Consider the following 17,891-nt stretch of genomic DNA (forward strand, 5'->3'; position numbering starts at 1 on the left):
CGGCGAGCGTGTTTCCGGGAAAGGAGCCGGGGGGAGGCCGCTCCGGAGGGGAGAGAGAGAAGCGGGGGGCCGGGACCCGAGCACGCACGGCCTCCGGCTCCCCCCGAAACACGGCTCGATGCCCACGCGGGCGCGCAAGGCACCGGAGCCCCCGCACCAACGCTGGTGTTATAAAAGTGATTTTATTCCATCGGGTTGCCGCTGTTTTGGGTGGGCGGCCGACCCCCCACGTAGCGGCCCCCGCCCCGCCGCCCGCTCCTCTCTGGGCCGGGCCGGCCGGACCGGTCACTGCAGGGCGCAGGCCTCGGTGGGGCCCGGCCGGGGGTCCCGAGGAGGGGCGGGGGGCCGGGCAGGGGGGTCCGGCGGGGTCTCCCGCAGCTGGTCCAGGAGGTCCCGGCTCTCGCTGGGAGGCAGGTTGCTGAGGAAGTACGGCGGGGCCAGCTCCACCAACCTGGGGGTCCAGACAAGGAGGCCCTCGCACCGCGTCCCCTCCCCATGGGGACCCCCACTTCCACCGCCCAGGACCACATCCCTACATAGTAATAACGTGGGCATTTGTTAAGCGCTTACTATGTGCCAAGCACTGTTCTAAGCACTGGGGGGAACACAAGGAGATGAGGTTGTCCCACGTGGGGCTCCCGGTCTTCATCCCCATTTGACGGATGAGGGAACCGAGGCCCAGAGAAGTGAGGTGACTCGCCCGAAGCTGACAGGTGGAGGAGCCGGGATTGGAACCCATGACCTCTGATTCCCAAGCACGCTGGGAGGAGGAGGAGGAGGAGGACCATGAGGAGGAGGAGGGCCACGAGGAGGAGGAGGACCATGAGGAGGAGGAGGACTATGAGGAGGAGGAGGGCCACGAGGAGGAGGAGGACCATGAGGAGGAGGAGGAGGACCATGAGGAGGAAAAGAAGAGGGAGGAGGAGAAGGACCATGAGGAAGAGGGGGACCATGAGGAGGAAAAGAAGAGGGAGGAGGAGGACCATGAGGAGGAAAAGAAGAGGGAGGAGGAGAAGGACCATGAGGAAGAGAGGGACCGTGAGGAGGAAAAGAAGAGGGAGGAGGAGAAGGACCATGAGGAAGAGGAGGACCATGAGGAAGAAAAGAAGAGGGAGGAGGAGAAGGACCATGAGGAGGAAAAGAGGGAGGAAGAGGAGGACCATGAGGAGGAAAAGAAGAGGGAGGAGGAGAAGGACCATGAGGAAGAGGAGGACCATGAGGAGGAAAAGAAGAGGGAGGAGGAGAAGGACCATGAGGAGGAAAAGAAGAGGGAGGAGGAGAAGGACCATGAGGAGGAAAAGAAGAGGGAGGAGGAGAAGGACCATGAGGAGGAAAAGAAGAGGGAGGAGGAGAAGGACCATGAGGAAGAGGGGGACCATGAGGAGGAAAAGAAGAGGGAGGAGGAGAAGGACCATGAGGAAGAGGGGGACCATGAGGAGGAAAAGAAGAGGGAGGAGGAGAAGGACCATGAGGAAGAGGGGGACCGTGAGGAGGAAAAGAAGAGGGAGGAGGAGAAGGACCATGAGGAGGAAAAGAAGAGGGAGGAGGAGAAGGACCATGAGGAGGAAAAGAGGGAGGAAGAGGAGGACCATGAGGAGGAAAAGAAGAGGGAGGAGGAGAAGGACCATGAGGAAGAGGGGGACCATGAGGAGGAAAAGAAGAGGGAGGAGGAGAAGGACCATGAGGAGGAAAAGAAGAGGGAGGAGGAGAAGGACCATGAGGAGGAAAAGAAGAGGGAGGAGGAGAAGGACCATGAGGAGGAAAAGAAGAGGGAGGAGGAGAAGGACCATGAGGAAGAGGGGGACCGTGAGGAGGAAAAGAAGAGGGAGGAGGAGAAGGACCATGAGGAGGAAAAGAAGAGGGAGGAGGAGAAGGACCATGAGGAAGAGGGGGACCATGAGGAGGAAAAGAAGAGGGAGGAGGAGAAGGACCATGAGGAGGAAAAGAAGAGGGAGGAGGAGAAGGACCATGAGGAGGAAAAGAAGAGGGAGGAGGAGAAGGACCATGAGGAAGAGGGGGACTGTGAGGAGGAAAAGAAGAGGGAGGAGGAGAAGGACCATGAGGAAGAGGGGGACCGTGAGGAGGAAAAGAAGCGGTAGGAGGAGAAGGACCATGAGGAGGAAAAGAAGAGGGAGGAGGAGAAGGACCAGGAGGAAGAGGGGGACCGTGAGGAGGAAAAGAAGAGGGAGGAGGAGAAGGACCATGAGGAAGAGGGGGATCGTGAGGAGGAAAAGAAGAGGGAGGAGGAGGAGGACCATGAGGAAAAGGGGGACTGTGAGGAGGAAAAGAAGAGGGGGGAGGAGAAGGACCAGGAGGAAGAGGGGGACCGTGAGGAGGAAAAGAAGAGGGAGGAGGAAGAGGACAATGAGGGCCTGGGCATGTAGTGAGCGCCGAGGAGGGCGATGGCGGGAAGGGTCTCACGGTGAGGAAGGTGTCCCATCCCACTCCACGGCAACAGCAGCGGAAGGCCCGGGCCTCGGAGGCAGAGGTAAGCGCTTAACAAATGCCATCGTTATTATTATTAGCAGCAGCTTCGAGCAGTGCTTGGCACCTAGTAAGCGCTTCCTAAACGCCATCGTTCTTAATAATAATGGCATTTATTAAGCGCTTACTAGGTGCCAAGCACTGTTCTAAGCGCTGGGGAGGTTACAAGGTGAGCAGGTTGTCCCATGGGGGGCTTGTTATTATCACCACCGGCTCCGTCCCCGGCCGGCCGGGTGACCTTGGGCAAGTCACCTCGCTGGGCCCCGGTGCTCAGTACAGTGCCCGGCACACAGTAGGGGCTTAAATATACCACGATTACTATCTACCCCGGTGCTCAGTACAGCGCCCGGCACACAGTAGGGGCTTAAATATACCACAATTACTACTATTAGTGTTATTCTAATCTACTCCAGCACTTAGTGTAGGGCCCGTGACAGTGAGGGCTGAAGAAATTCCACAGTGACTATTATCCACCCCAGCGCTCAGTACAGTGCCTGGCACACAGTAAGGGCTTAAAGATCACAATTACTATCGTCATCTACCCCGGCGCTCAGTACAGTGCCTGGCACATAGTAAGCCCTTAAATACCACCATGACTATCAGTACGGTGCCTGGCGCGTAGTAAGCGCTTAACAAACACCACGACGACTACTGTTCTCAAACCCCGGCACTTAGTACAGCGCCTGGTACACAGGAAGCGCTTAATACCGCAATTCCAATTATCATCTCCCCCAGTGCTTAGTACAGTGCCTGGTGACTTCTATTTATTTTATTTTGTTAGTACGTTTGGTTTTGTCTCCCCCTTTTAGACTGTGAGCCCACTGTCGGGTAGGGACTGTCTCTATATGTTGCCAATTTGTACTTCCCAAGCGCTTAGTACAGTGCTGTGCACACAGTAAGCGCTCAATAAATACGATTGACGATGATGATGATGAATAGTAGGCGCTTAAATGCCACAGTGACTATTCTCTCCGCTAAGGCTTAGGCACATAGTAAGTGCCTCCTTACCGCAATTCCTATTAATTATTGTCTCCCAGTGCTTAGTACAGTGCCTGGTGCATAGTAGGCGCTTAAATGCCACAGTGACTATTCTCTCCACTAAGGCTTAGGCACATAGTAAGTGCCTCCTTACCGCAATTCCTATTATTGTCTCCCAGTGCTTAGTACAGTGCCTGGTGCACAGTAGGCGCTTAAATGGAGCCCACTGTCGGGTAGGGACTGTCTCTATATGTTGCCAATTTGTGCTTCCCAAGCGCTTAGTACAGTGCTCTGCACATAGTAAGCGCTCAATAAATAACGATTGATTAAATGGCACAGTGACTATTCTCTCCGCTAAGGCTTAGGCACGTAGTAGGTGCCTCCTTACCGCAATTCCTATTATTGTCTCCCAATCAATCAATCAATCAATCAATGCCACAGTGACTATTCTCTAAGGCTTAGGCACATAGTAAGTGCTTCCTTCTGGTGAATAGTAGGCGCTTAAATGCCACAGTGACTATTCTCTAAGGCTTAGGCACATAGTAAGTGCCTCCCTACCGCAATTCCTATTATTGTCTCCCAGTGCTTAGTACAGTGCCTGGTGCATAGTAGGCGCTTAAATGCCACAGTGACTATTATCTCCTCTAAGGCTTAGGCACATAGTAAGTGCCTCCTTACCGCAATTCCTATTATTGTCTCCCAGTGCTTAGTACAGTGTCTGGTGCATAGTAGGCGCTTAAATGCCACAGTGACTATTATCTCCGCTAAGGCTTAGGCACATAGTAAGTGCCTCCTTACCGCAATTCCTATTATTGTCTCCCAGTGCTTAGTACAGTGCCTGGTGCACAGTAGGCGCTTAAATGGAGCCCACTGTCGGGTAGGGACTGTCTCTATATGTTGCCAATTTGTGCTTCCCAAGCGCTTAGTACAGTGCTCTGCACATAGTAAGCGCTCAATGAATACGATTGATTGATTGATTAAATGCCACAGTGACTATTATCTCCGCTAAGGCTTAGGCACATAGTAGGTGCTTCCTTACCGCAATTCCTATTATTGTCTCCCAGTGCTTAGTACAGTGTCTGGTGCATAGTAGGCGCTTAAATGCCACAGCGACTATTATCTAAGGCTTAGGCACATAGTAAGTGCCTCCTTACCGCAATTCCTATTATCGTCTCCCCCAACGCGCAGCACCGTGCTGCTTGTCACCGCGTGCTGCTAAACACAGCAGCAAGAATAACGGCATTCGTTAGGCGCTTACCATGAAGCAGCGTGGCTCAGTGGAAAGAGCGCGGGCTTGGGAGTCGGAGGTCATGGGTTCGAATCCCGCCTCCCCCACCTGCCTGCCGCGTGACCTCGGGCAAGTCGCCTCACTTCTCTGGGCCTCAGTTCCCTCCTCTGTAAAACGGGGATGAAGACTGCGAGCCCCCACCGTGGGACAACCTGATCACCCTGTAACCTCCCCGGCGCTTAGAACAGTGCTTGGCACGTAGTCAGCGCTTAATAAATCCCATTATTGTTATTATTACGCGCCGGGCACTGGACCTTAGTCCAGTGCTGACGCTCGGGGGCTTCAGTGCCATCGAAACAAGGGGTGGGGGGGGGGGGACGGCCCCATCTGGGGGGGAGTCTCTCACATGTGCGGCTGGATGGCCGAGACGACGGACAGGCAGTTGCCCCGGGACACGGAGAAGGTGTGATAGACGACCCAGGGCGGGGGCCGGCGGTGGCGGTAACAGCAGGACGGGGACAGCTGGGCCACGTGCTTGTGCGTCAGGAGCACGTAGTTGCCGCTCCCGTCCGTGTCCCGGGCCACCTGCGGGGACGGGGAGAGGCCCGGATCATCATCATCAATCATTTACTGAGCGCTTACTATGTGCGGAGCACTGTACTGAGCGCCTGGCAAGTCCAAAGTGGCAACATAGAGAGACAGGCCCTACCCAACAGTCTCCGGCCGCCGCCCTCCCCCGAGAAGCCTTCCCGGACTGAGCCCCCCGCTCTTTCCAATCACTCCATCGGTCCTATCTATTGAGCGCTTACCGCGTGCAGAGCGCTCCTCCCGCCCCGCCGCCCTCCTAGGCCGTCGCCGCGGGCAGGGCACGCGTCCGACGGCCGCCACGCGGCCCCGGCCCGAGCGCTCCCGCAGGCCGGAGGCGCTCAGCAAGTACCGCCCGGCGAACGGACGGACCTTGAGGAAGTAGCCGGCCACCAGCGCCTTCCGGACGGCCTCCCGGTTGCGGTCGGAGCCGAAGGCCGGCGGGGAGACGGGCAGCTCGACGCGGCGCATCAGCGCCAGCAGCTCGGCGCGGAAGGCCCGGGCTTGGCACAGGGCCTCCCACCTCAGGCCCCTCGCCCGGCACCAGGATTCGTCCTCGCCACCTGAGGAGGGTGGGCACAGATGGACGGATGGACGGACGACCCCGGGACCCCCGGCGAGTGGCTTGGCCGCGGCCGGCCCCGCCGAAAGCGCTTAACCGATACCATCAAAACCGCTCTTGGGCCTCGGTTTCCCCCCCACGTCTGCCAACCGGGGACTGAAGACCGCGCCGGGCGGCTACAGCCCGGGCGGCGGGAGGACCTGGGTTCTAATCCCTGGTCCGTTGGGTGTCCTTAGGCCACTCTCCTAGACTGTGAGCCCGCTGTTGGGTCGGGACCGTCTCTAGATGTTGCCAATTTGTCCTTCCCAAGCGCTCAGTACAGTGCTCTGCACACGGTAAGCGCTCAATAAATACGATGGATTGATTGTTGGATAGAGACCGCCTCTATACGTTGCCAACTTGGACTTCCCAAGCGCTTAATACAGTGCTCTGCACACGGTAAGCGCTCAATAAATACGATTGTTGGATAGAGACCGTCTCTATACGTTGCCAGTTTGTCCTTCCCAAGCGCTTAGTACAGTGCTCTGCACACGGTAAGCGCTCAATAAATACGATTGATTGATTGTTGGATAGAGACCGCCTCTATATGTTGCCAATTTGTCCTTCCCAAGCGCTTAGTACAGTGCTCTGCACATGGTAAGCGCTCAATAAATACGATCGATTGATTGATAGAGACCGCCTCTATATGTTGCCAATTTGTCCTTCCCAAGCGCTCAGTACAGTGCTCTGCACACGGTAAGCGCTCAATAAATACGATTGATTGATTGTTGGATAGAGACCGTCTCTAGATGTTGCCAATCTGTACTTCCCAAGCGCTTAGTAGAGTGCTCTGCACACGGTAAGCGCTCAATAAATACGATTGATTGATTGTTGGATAGAGACCGCCTCTATATGTTGCCAATTTGTCCTTCCCAAGCGCTTAGTACAGTGCTCTGCACACGGTAAGCGCTCAATAAATACGATTGATTGTTGGATAGAGACCGTCTCTATACGTTGCCAATTTGTCCTTCCCAAGCGCTCAGTACAGTGCTCTGCACACAGTAAGCGCTCAATAAATACGATTGATTGATTGTTGGATAGAGACCGCCTCTATACGTTGCCAAGTTGTCCTTCCCAAGCGCTTAGTACAGTGCTCTGCACACGGTAAGTGCTCAATAAATACGATTGATTGATTGTTGGATAGAGACCGTCTCTAGATGTTGCCAATCTGTACTTCCCAAGCGCTTAGTAGAGTGCTCTGCACACGGTAAGCGCTCAATAAATACGATTGATTGATTGTTGGATAGAGACCGCCTCTATATGTTGCCAATTTGTCCTTCCCAAGCGCTTAGTACAGTGCTCTGCACACGGTAAGCGCTCAATAAATACGATTGATTGTTGGATAGAGACCGTCTCTATACGTTGCCAATTTGTCCTTCCCAAGCGCTCAGTACAGTGCTCTGCACACAGTAAGCGCTCAATAAATACGATTGATTGATTGTTGGATAGAGACCGCCTCTATACGTTGCCAAGTTGTCCTTCCCAAGCGCTTAGTACAGTGCTCTGCACACGGTAAGTGCTCAATAAATACGATTGATTGATTGTTGGATAGAGACCGTCTCTATACGTTGCCAACTTGGACTTCCCCAGTGCTTAGTACAGTGCTCTGCGCATAGTAAGCGCTCAATAAATACGATTGATTGATTGTTGGATAGAGACCGCCTCTATACGTTGCCAACTTGGACTTCCCAAGCGCTTAGTCCAGTGCTCTGCACACAGTAAGCACTAAATAAATACAATTGATTGATTGATTGATTGTTGGGTAGGGACCGTCTCTATACGTTGCCAACTTGTCCTTCCCAAGCGCTTAGTCCAGTGCTCTGTACACAGTAAGCGCTCAATAAATACGATTGATTGATTGATTGTTGGACAGGGACCGTCTCTATATGCTGCCAACTTGTCCTTCCCAAGCGCTTAGTCCAGCGCTCTGCACACAGTAAGCGCTCAGCAAATGGAGAAGCAGCGTGGCCCAGTGGAAAGAGCCCGGGCTTTGGAGTCAGAGGTCACGGGTTCGAATCCCGGCCCCGCCAAGTGTCAGCTGGGTGACTTCGGGCAAGTCCCCTCGCTTCCCCGGGCCTCAGTTCCCTCATCCGGAAAATGGGGATGAAGACTGCGAGCCCCCCGTGGGCCAACCTGATCACCTCGTGACCTCCCCAGCGCTTAGAACAGTGCTTGGCACATAGTAAGAGCCTAATAAATGCCATTATTATTATTATTTAGCGCTTTCTGTGTGCAGAGCACTGTCCGAAGCGTCCAGGGAGCGAACTCCTATGGACGGAGCGCTTCCCTGTGTGCTGAGCACTGTCCTAAAGGCTTGGGAGAGTGGGGGAGAACAATAAAGAGGGATATTTCCTGCCCAGAGAGAGCTCACAGTCTAGAGGGGGAGACTGGCATGGATAACCTTGTAACCCTGTCACCTCCCCAGCGCTTAGAACAGTGCTTTGCACATAGTAAGCGCTTAATAAATGCCATTATTATTATTATTATTATTATTATTATATACCATGGCCAGAGTACCCCCTCAGTCCCTGTGGCTGCAGAGATCTCACCCCGCGTGGAGACACCCCCCATTTAGACACAGCGGGCCCCCCAAGGATGCAGAGGACCCCCCTAGCACAGAGATCCTCCATGGACCCCCCCCCCAGCGCTTAGAACAGTGCTTTGCACATAGTAAGCGCTTAATAAATGCCATTATTATTATTATTATTATCATTATTCTATACCATGGCCAGAGTACCCCCTCAGTCCCTGTGGCTGCAGAGATCTCACCCCGCGTGGAGACACCCCCCATTTAGACACAGCGGGCCCCCCAAGGATGCAGAGGACCCCCTAGCACAGAGATCCTCCATGGACCCCCCCCCAGCGCTTAGAACAGTGCTTTGCACATAGTAAGCGCTTAATAAATGCCATCATTATTATTATGATTATTAATAAATACGATTGAATGAATGAATGACTATCAGGCCCGGGCCCTAGGCGTTATAGACGCCCCCTCCGCGCTCCTCCCGCCCGTCCATCCCGGGGTCCGGTGGATTTGGGTCTGGGCCGTGTCCGCGGACCCCTCGGGGGTCGGGGGTCAGGGGTCAGGGGTCAGGGGTCGCGGGGGCCCCTCACCCTGGACGAAGGCGTCGTACACCCGGATCAAGGTGCTGTGGTCCCCGTCCGGATGCTCCAGGGCCCGGCGGAGGGCGGCCTCCTCGGCGCAGCGCGGCGGGGCCTCGAACCCGGGGGCCTCTGGGGACGGGGACGGAAGAGGGGGACCGTCTCTAGACGTTGCCAACTCGGACTTCCCCAGCGCTCAGTACAGTGCTCTGCACACGGGAAGCGCTCAATAAATACGATCGACGACGACGATGATGATGATGGTGTTGCCAACTTGGACTTCCCCAGCGCTCAGTACAGTGCTCTGCTCACCCTGCCGGACCCCCTTCTCCCGAGGGCCCGGTCCGGTGCTCCGCACATGGTGGGTGCTCACGGATTGACTCTGGACTGCCAACTTCCCAAGCGCTTAGTACAGTGCTCCGCACCCTGTGAGCGCTCAATAAATACGATTGAATGAATGACTTTTAGACTGTGAGCCCACTGTTGGGTAGGGACTGTCTCTATATGTCGCCGATTTGTACTTCCCAAGCGCTTAGTACAGTGCTCCGCACACAGTAAGCGCTCAATAAATACGATTGAGGATGATGATGATGCTGCGGGCAGGGGACGCGTCTCCCAGCACTTAGTCCAGTGCTCTGCACACAGGAAGCGCTCAATAAATACGATCGATGACGATGATGTTGCCAACTTGGACTTCCCCAGCGCTCAGTACAGTGCTCTGCTCACCCTGCCGGACCCCCTTCTCCCGAGCGCCCGGTCCAGTGCTCCGCACATGGTGGGTGCTCACGGATTGACTCTGGACTGCCAACTTCCCAAGCGCTTAGTACAGTGCTCCGCGCCCAGTAAGCGCTCAGTAAATACGATGGAATGAATGACTTTTAGACTGTGAGCCCACTGTTGGGTAGGGACTGTCTCTCTATGTCACCGATTTGTACTTCCCAAGCGCTTAGTACAGTGCTCCGCACACAGTAAGCGCTCAATAAATACGATTGAGGATGATGATGATGCTGTGGGCAGGGGACGCGTCTCCCAGTTCTGTCGCGCTGTACTCTCCCGAGCGCTTAGTGCTCCATCTTTCAAATACCACCGATGGACCGACTGACCGCGGGCTGTCCCTCTAAGCGTGTTCCGGGTGGGGAGCGCTCAGTACACTGCTCGACATAAATACCACGGACTGACTTTACTTGTCCGTATCTATTCTATTTATTTTATTTTGTTAGTATGTTTGGTTTTGTCTCCCCCTCTCAGACTGTGAGCCCACTGTTGGGTAGGGACCGTCTCTATAGGTTGCCGACTTGTACTTCCCAAGCGCTTAGTACAGTGCTCTGCACACAGTAAGCGCTCAATAAATACGATTGATTGATTGATTGATTGATTCTCTGTCTCCCCCTCCTAGACTGTGAGCCCACTGTTGGGTAGGGACTGTCTCTCAATGGTGCCGACTTGGACTTCCCAAGCGCTTAGTACAGTGCTCTGCACACAGTAAGCGCTCAATGAATACGATTGATTGATTGATTGATTCTCTGTCTCCCCCTTTCAGACCGTAAGCCCACTGTTGGGTAGGGACTGTCTCTCAATGGTGCCGACTTGGACTTCCCAAGCGCTCAGTACAGTGCTCTGCACGCAGTAAGCGCTCAATAAATACGATTGATTGATTGATTGATTCTCTGTCTCCCCCTTTCAGACCGTGAGCCCACTGTTGGGTAGGGACCGTCTCTATAGGTTGCCGACTTGGACTTCCCAGGCGCTTAGTACAGCGCTCTGCACGCAGTAAGCGCTCAATAAATACGATTGATGATGATGATGATGATGACGGCTGACCGTTCTTCTAGACCCTCAGCTTGTCGCTTGCCTGATTCTGTCACGCCGACCTCCCAGCCCGAGGCTCTGCACAGGGCAGGCGCTCAATAAGTACCGCTACTTGACTCATCCGTCGTGTTGATTGGGCGCTTACTGGGTGCAGAGCACTGTACTGAGCGCTTGGGAAGTCCAAGTTGGCAACGTCTAGAGACGGTCCCTGCCCGACAGTGGCTCATCGGGTCAGGGACGGCGTCTGCGACCGCGTCCCCCCGAGCGCTGCCGGCGGCGTGCCCAGCGCTGTACTGAGCGCTCCCGGGAGAGGAGAGGACGCCGCGGGGTTGGGGCCCCTTTACCGGTCAGCATGGCGGCCAAGGTGAGCATCTCGTCGACGCAGTCGAACTCGCAGCCGGCCAGCAGGGCCTTGGCCAGCTCGGGGGGCAGGGGCAGCTCCGACAGGATGACCCCCAGGTCCGACAGGTCGCCGTCGTCGTCCAGGGCGGCCAGGTAGTCCAGGTCCTCCAGGGCCTGCATGAAGGCCTCGGGGGCTGAGGGACACTATCTGTTAGGCGCTTCCTCCGCGCCGGACGCTGTGCTGAGCGCCCGGGGCGGGGGCGGGCCAATGGGGTTGGACGCGGCGGCCCCTTGCCCCCGTGGGGCTCGCGGTCTCAATCCCCGTTTTACAGATGAGGGCCAGAGAAGATAGGCGACTTGCCCAGGGACGGTGGGATAATAATAATAATAATAATAATAATAATAATAATAATAATGATGATGATGGCATTTGCTAAGTGCTTACTATGTGCGAAGCGCTGCTCTAAGCGCTGGGGGGGGATACAAGGTGATCAGGTTGTCCCACGGGGGGCTCACAGTCTTCATCCCCGTTTTACAGGAGATAAGCGACTTGCCCAGGGACGGTGGGATGATAATAATAATAATAATAATAATGATGATGGCATTTGTTAAGCGCTTACTATGTGCAAAGCGCTGTTCTAAGCGCTGGGGGGGGGGATACAAGGTGATCAGGTTGTCCCACGGGGGGCTCACAGTCCATTTGACAGATGAGGTCCCTGAGGCCCAGAAGAGATAAGCGACTTGCCCAGGGACGGTGGGATAATAATGATAATAATAATAATAATGATGATGGCATTTGCTAAGCGCTTACTATGTGCAAAGCGCTGTTCTAAGCGCTGGGGGGGGATACAAGGTGATCAGGTTGTCCCACGTGGGGCTCACAGTCCATTTTACAGATGAGGTCGCTGAGGTCCAGAAGAGATAAGCGACTTGCCCATGGACGGTGGGATAATAATAATAATAATGATGGTATTTATTTGCTAAGCGCTTACTATGTGCGAAGCGCTGTTCTAAGTGCTGGGGGGGATCTAAATGTATTTATCTAAATCTATTTAGATCTATTTATCTAAATCTATTTAGATCTGTTTATCTAAATCTATTTAGATCTATTTAGCTACATATAGATAAATAGATTTCTCTTTTAGACTGTGAGCCCACTGTTGGGTAGGGACCGTCTCTATATGGTGCCAACTTGGACTTCCCAAGCGCTTAGTCTAGTGCTCTGCACACAGTAAGCGCTCAATAAACACGATTGATTGATTGATTGATAGTATATATTCTATATACTATAGTAGTATAGTAGTAGTATATAGTATACTATATACTATATAGTACATACTATACTATATACTATATAGTATACTATATACTATATAGTATACTATATACTATATAGTATACTATATACTATACTATATATAGTATATAGCATACCATATAGTGTATAGCATACCATATAGTATATATAGTATACTATACACTATATAGCATATAATATATAGCATGCTATATATAGTGTATAGTATACTATATAGTATACTCTATATATACCTATATATAGTATATAGTATACTATGTACTATAGTAGTATTCTACATACTATAGTAGTATATTCTATATACTATTCTATAAATAATATAGTATTTATTCTATGCTATTTATTACAAGTAAATAAATAGAGTAATAAATACGTACAAACATATATACATGTATACAGGTGCTGTGGGGAAGGGAAGGAGGTAAGATGGGGGAAGGAGAGGGGGACGAGGGGGAGAGGAAGGAAGGGGCACCAGTCTAGAAACAGTCTAAAAGGGGGAGACAGAGAACCAAACCAAACGTACTAACAAAATAAAATAAGTAGAATAGATATGTATAAGTAAAATAAATAGAGTAACAAATATGTACAAACATCTATACATATATATTTTAGACTGTGAGCCCACTGTTGGGTAGGGACCGTCTCTAGATGTTGCCAACTTGAACTTCCCAAGCGCTTAGTCCAGTGCTCTGCGCACCGTAAGCGCTCAACAAATACGATTGATTGATTGATTGTATCCTCCCCAGCGCTTAGAACAGTGCTTTGCACACAGTAAGCGCCTAGAGAAGCAGCGTGGCTCAGAGGAAAGAGCCCGGGCTTTGGAGTCAGAGGTCGTGGGTTCGAATCCCAGCTCCGCCACACATCCGCTGTGTGACCTTGGTCAAGTCACTTCACTTCTCTGAGCCTCAATTATCTCCCCCTTTCATCATCATCATCAATCGTATTTATAGAGCGCTTACTATGTGCAGAGCACTGGACTAAGCGCTTGGGAGGCACAAATCGGCAACCTATAGAGACAGTCCCTACCCACCAGCGGGCTCACAGTCTAAAAGGGGGAGACAGAGAACAAAACCACACAGACTAACAAAATAAAATAAATAAATAAAATTTCAGACCGTGAGCCCGCCGTCGGGTAGGGCCCGTCTCTAGATGTTGCCAACCTGGACTTCCCAAGCGCTCAGTACGGCGCTCTGCGCACAGTAAGCGCTCAATAAATACGGTTGATGATGATGTCCCACGTGGGACAACTTGATCACCTTATAAATACAATTGACGAGGATGATGAAGACTGTGAGCCCCCCGTGGGACAACCTGATCACCTTGTCTCCCCCCCAGCGCTTAGAACGGTGCTCTGCGCATAGTAAGCGCTTAACCAATGCCATTATTATTATTATTATTATTATTATTAACCTATTAGTAGTGGTAGTAACGGCGCCCGGCCTATTAACCAATGCCATCGTGATTATTAGTAGGATTAACGGCGCCCGGCCCGCGGGAAGGCCTTCGCGAGCGGCCTTGACCGAAGCGGCGCCCGGCCCGCGGTAGGCGCTCAGCAAATACCGTAAAAGAGAGGGCGTCTCTCACCGGGTCGGTCCAGGAAGTGGCACTCCCCAGGTTGGGCGATGTTTTTCCGCTTGAGCAGCAGTACCAGGCGGCTGAGATTCTCCTCGCAGACCCGGGGCGGGGGCAGGAGCGGGGCCTCCTGATCCAGGAACGACTCGGGATAGAGCCGGAGGCAGGACCCTGCGGGACGGGACAAGTCCAAGGACACGCCCAAGCGCTCAGCACACAGTAAGCGCTCAGTAAGTACGACCGACCGAACGACCAAAGTCCAGGGAGATCACACCGTCGTCGCGCTGCCCTCGCCCCGACGCGGAGCGGGCAGGATATGTATGAATGAATCACATTCATCATCATCATCAATCGTATTTATTGAGCGCTTACTATGTGCAGAGCACTGGACTAAGCGCTTGGGAAGCACAAGTTGGCAACATGTAGATTAAGACTGTGAGCCCCACGTGGGACAACCTGATCGGCTTGTATCCCCCCCCACCCCCGGCGCTTAGTACACATAGTAAGCGCTTAAGAAATCCCAACAGTCATTATTACGAATGAGAGGACAGTGCAGCAAAGTCATCATCATCATCAATCGTATTTATCGAGCGCTTACTGTGTGCAGAGCGCTGGACTGAGCGCTTGGGAAGTGCAAGTTGGCAACATATAGAGACGGTCCCTACCCAACAGTGGGCTCAGAGTCTATCATCATCATCATCATCATCAATCGTATTTATTTAGCGCTTACTATGTGCAGAGCACTGGACTAAGCGCTTGGGAAGTACAAATTGGCAACATCTAGAGACAGTCCCTACCCACCAGTGGGCTCACAGTTTAAAAGGGGGAGACAGAGAACAAAACCAAACATACTAACAAAATAAAATAAATAGAATAGATATGTACAAACATTCATTATTATGAATGAGAGGACAATGCAACAAAGTCATCACCATCATCATCATCAATCGTATTTATTGAACGCTTACTGTGTGCAGAGCGCTGGACTGAGCGCTTGGGAAGTGCAAGTTGGCAACATATAGAGACGGTCCCTACCCAACAGTGGGCTCAGAGTCTATCATCAACATCATCATCATCAATCGTATTTATTGAGCGCTTACTATGTGCAGAGCACTGGACTAAGCACTTGGGAAGTACAAATTGGCAACCTATAGAGACAGTCCCTACCGAACAGTGGGCTCACAGTCTAAAAGGGGGAGACAGAGAACAAAACCAAACATACTAACAAAATAAAATAAATAGAATAGATATGGACAAATAAATGAATAGAGTAATAAATATGTACAAACATATATCCATATATACAGGTGCTGTGGGGAAGGGAAGAAGGTAAGATGGGGAGGATGGAGAGGGGGACGAGGGGGAGAGGAAGGAAGGGGTACTTCCTTTACAAGTACTAAAACTGTACTTGTACTTCCCAAGCACTTAGTACAGCGCTCTGCACATGGTAAGCGCTCACTAGATGCGACTGAATGAATGAGCGAATTACAGAAGTCCAGAGAGATTACTTTTTTGTGAGTATGTTGGGTTTTGTTCTCCGTCTCCCCCTTTTAGACTGTGAGCCCACTGGTGGGTAGGGACCGTCTCTATGTGTTGCCAATTTGTACTTCCCAAGCGCTTAGTACAGTGCTCTGCACACAGTAAGCGCTCAATAAATACGATTGATGATGATGATGATCGTATTTATTGAGCGCTTACTGTGTGCAGAGCACTGTGCTAAGCGCTTGGGAAGTCCAAGTTGGCAACATCTAGAGACGGTCCCGACCCAACAGCGGGCTCACAGTCTAGAAGGGGGAGACAGACAACAAAACATATCAACAAAATAAAATAAATGGAATAAATACGTACAAATAAAATAAACAGAGTAATAAATACATACAGACATATATCCAGGTGTCTCCACCCCGGCGCTCAGCACAATCCAGCACTTAGTGCTTTGCACATAGTAAATGCTTAATAAATGCCATCATTATTATTATTATAGCAGGAGCTTAACAAACGCCATAATTACGACGAAGTGCTTGGGAAAGTACAGTACGATAGAGTTTATTTTTAACATTCATTCATTCATTCCATCGTATTTATTGAGCGCTTACTGGGTGCAGAGCACTGTGCTAAGCGCTTGGGAAGTCCAAGTTGGCAACATAGAGAGACGGTCCCGACCCAACAGCGGGCTCACAGTCTAGAAGGGGGAGACAGACAACAAAACATATTAACAAAATAAATAGAATACGTACAAATAAAATAAATAGAGTAATAAATACATACAGACATATATCCAGGGGTCTCCACCCCGGCGCTCAGCACAATCCAGCCCTTAGAACAGTGCTTTGCACACAGTAAACGCTTAATAAATGCCATCATTATTATTATTATAGCAGGAGCTTAACAAACGCCATAATTACGACGAAGTGCTTGGGAAAGTACAGTACGATAGAGTTTATTTTTAACATTCATTCATTCATTCCATCGTATTTATTGAGCGCTTACTGTGTGCAGAGCACTGTGCTAAGCGCTTGGGAAGTCCAAGTTGGCAACAGATAGAGACGGTCCCGACCCAACAGCGGGCTCACAGTCTAGAAGGGGGAGACAGACAATAAAACATATTAACAAAATAAATAGAATACGTACAAATAAAATAAATAGAGTAATAAATACATACAGACGTATATCCAGGTGTCTCCACCCCGGCGCTCAGCACAATCCAGCACTTAGAACAGTGCTTTGCACACAGTAAATGCTTAATAAATGCCATCATTATTATTATTATAGCAAGAGCTTAACAAACGCCATAATTACTACGAAGTGATTAGGAAAGTACAGTACGATAGAGTTTATTTTTAATATTCATTCACTCATTCCATCGTATTTATTGAGCGCTTACTGTGTGCAGAGCACTGTGCTGAGCGCTTGGGAAGTCCAAGTTGGCAACAGATAGAGACGGTCCCGACCCAACAGCGGGCTCACAGTCTAGAAGGGGGAGACAGACGACAAAACGTATCAACAAAATAAAATAAATGGAATAAATACGTACAAATAAAATAAATAGAGTAATAAATACATACAGACATATATCCAGGTGTCTCCACCCCGGCGCTCAGCACAATCCAGCACTTAGAACAGTGCTTTGCACATAGTAAATGCCTAATAAATGCCATCATTATTATTATTATAGCAGGAGTTTAACAAACGCCATAATTACTACGAAGTGCTTGGGAAAGTACAGTACGATAGAGTTTATTTTTAACATTCATTCATTCATTCCATCGTATTTATTGAGCACTTACTGTGTGCAGAGCACTGTGCTAAGCGCTTGGGAAGTCCAAGTTGGCAACAGACAGGTTGAGCGGGGCGGGTGGCGTTGTTTCTTCCTCGTTCGTTCATATTGAGCGCTCAATACGGGGTGCGGGGCGCTGTACTGAGCGCTTGGGAGAGCGCGGAACGACAAGAGACCCACTCCCTGCCCGCAGCGAGCTTAAAGTCGGCTAGAAATCAATCATGTCCGTACCTGGGGGTGAGCCCCTGGCCCGCCACCTCCGGGCCTCGGCCTGGCTCCTGCTGATGGGCCTCAACACCTGCGATTCGGCTCGGATCCGGGGGTTGTAGACCTGCGGCGTCCCCCCCAGCCCCGCCGGGGCGGCCGTTAGCGTCCACGTCCTCCCCCCCGGCTCGACGCCCCCGTCCTAGCCGCCCCTCCCAGGCGCCCAGTTCATCCCCCGGCACGGCCGGCCGGTCCCGCTGAACGTCCTGCCGGGCGCTTACTACGCCGCGTCTGCCGTGGGACCCTGGGCGAGTCGCTTCGCTGCTCTGGAGCCTCAGTTCCCTCATCTGTGTAATGGGGACGAAGACTGCGAGCCCCGCGTGGGACAACC

At 51.7% G+C, this 17,891-nt stretch overlaps 1 protein-coding gene across 1 annotated transcript in view; it reads right to left on the minus strand.

Moving 5' to 3' along the window:
• Positions 1–241: 241 nt before the first annotated feature.
• LOC119926495 (ATP-dependent RNA helicase DQX1-like) overlaps positions 242–17,891 on the minus strand; it is a 32,459-nt gene continuing 14,809 nt past the window's right edge. The window contains exons 16-22 of the mRNA XM_038744502.1: positions 17,528–17,627; positions 14,032–14,190; positions 11,132–11,323; positions 8,991–9,110; positions 5,648–5,838; positions 5,097–5,275; positions 242–451 (exon numbers count right to left, since the gene is read on the minus strand). Of these exons, the coding sequence (XP_038600430.1) occupies positions 286–451; positions 5,097–5,275; positions 5,648–5,838; positions 8,991–9,110; positions 11,132–11,323; positions 14,032–14,190; positions 17,528–17,627 (1,107 nt within the window). The 3' untranslated portion in view covers positions 242–285. The remainder of the gene's footprint in view (positions 452–5,096; positions 5,276–5,647; positions 5,839–8,990; positions 9,111–11,131; positions 11,324–14,031; positions 14,191–17,527; positions 17,628–17,891) is intronic.

The sequence above is a fragment of the Tachyglossus aculeatus genome, chromosome 4 (genome assembly GCF_015852505.1).
Source record: "Tachyglossus aculeatus isolate mTacAcu1 chromosome 4, mTacAcu1.pri, whole genome shotgun sequence".
Classification (NCBI taxonomy): Eukaryota; Metazoa; Chordata; class Mammalia; order Monotremata; family Tachyglossidae; genus Tachyglossus; species Tachyglossus aculeatus.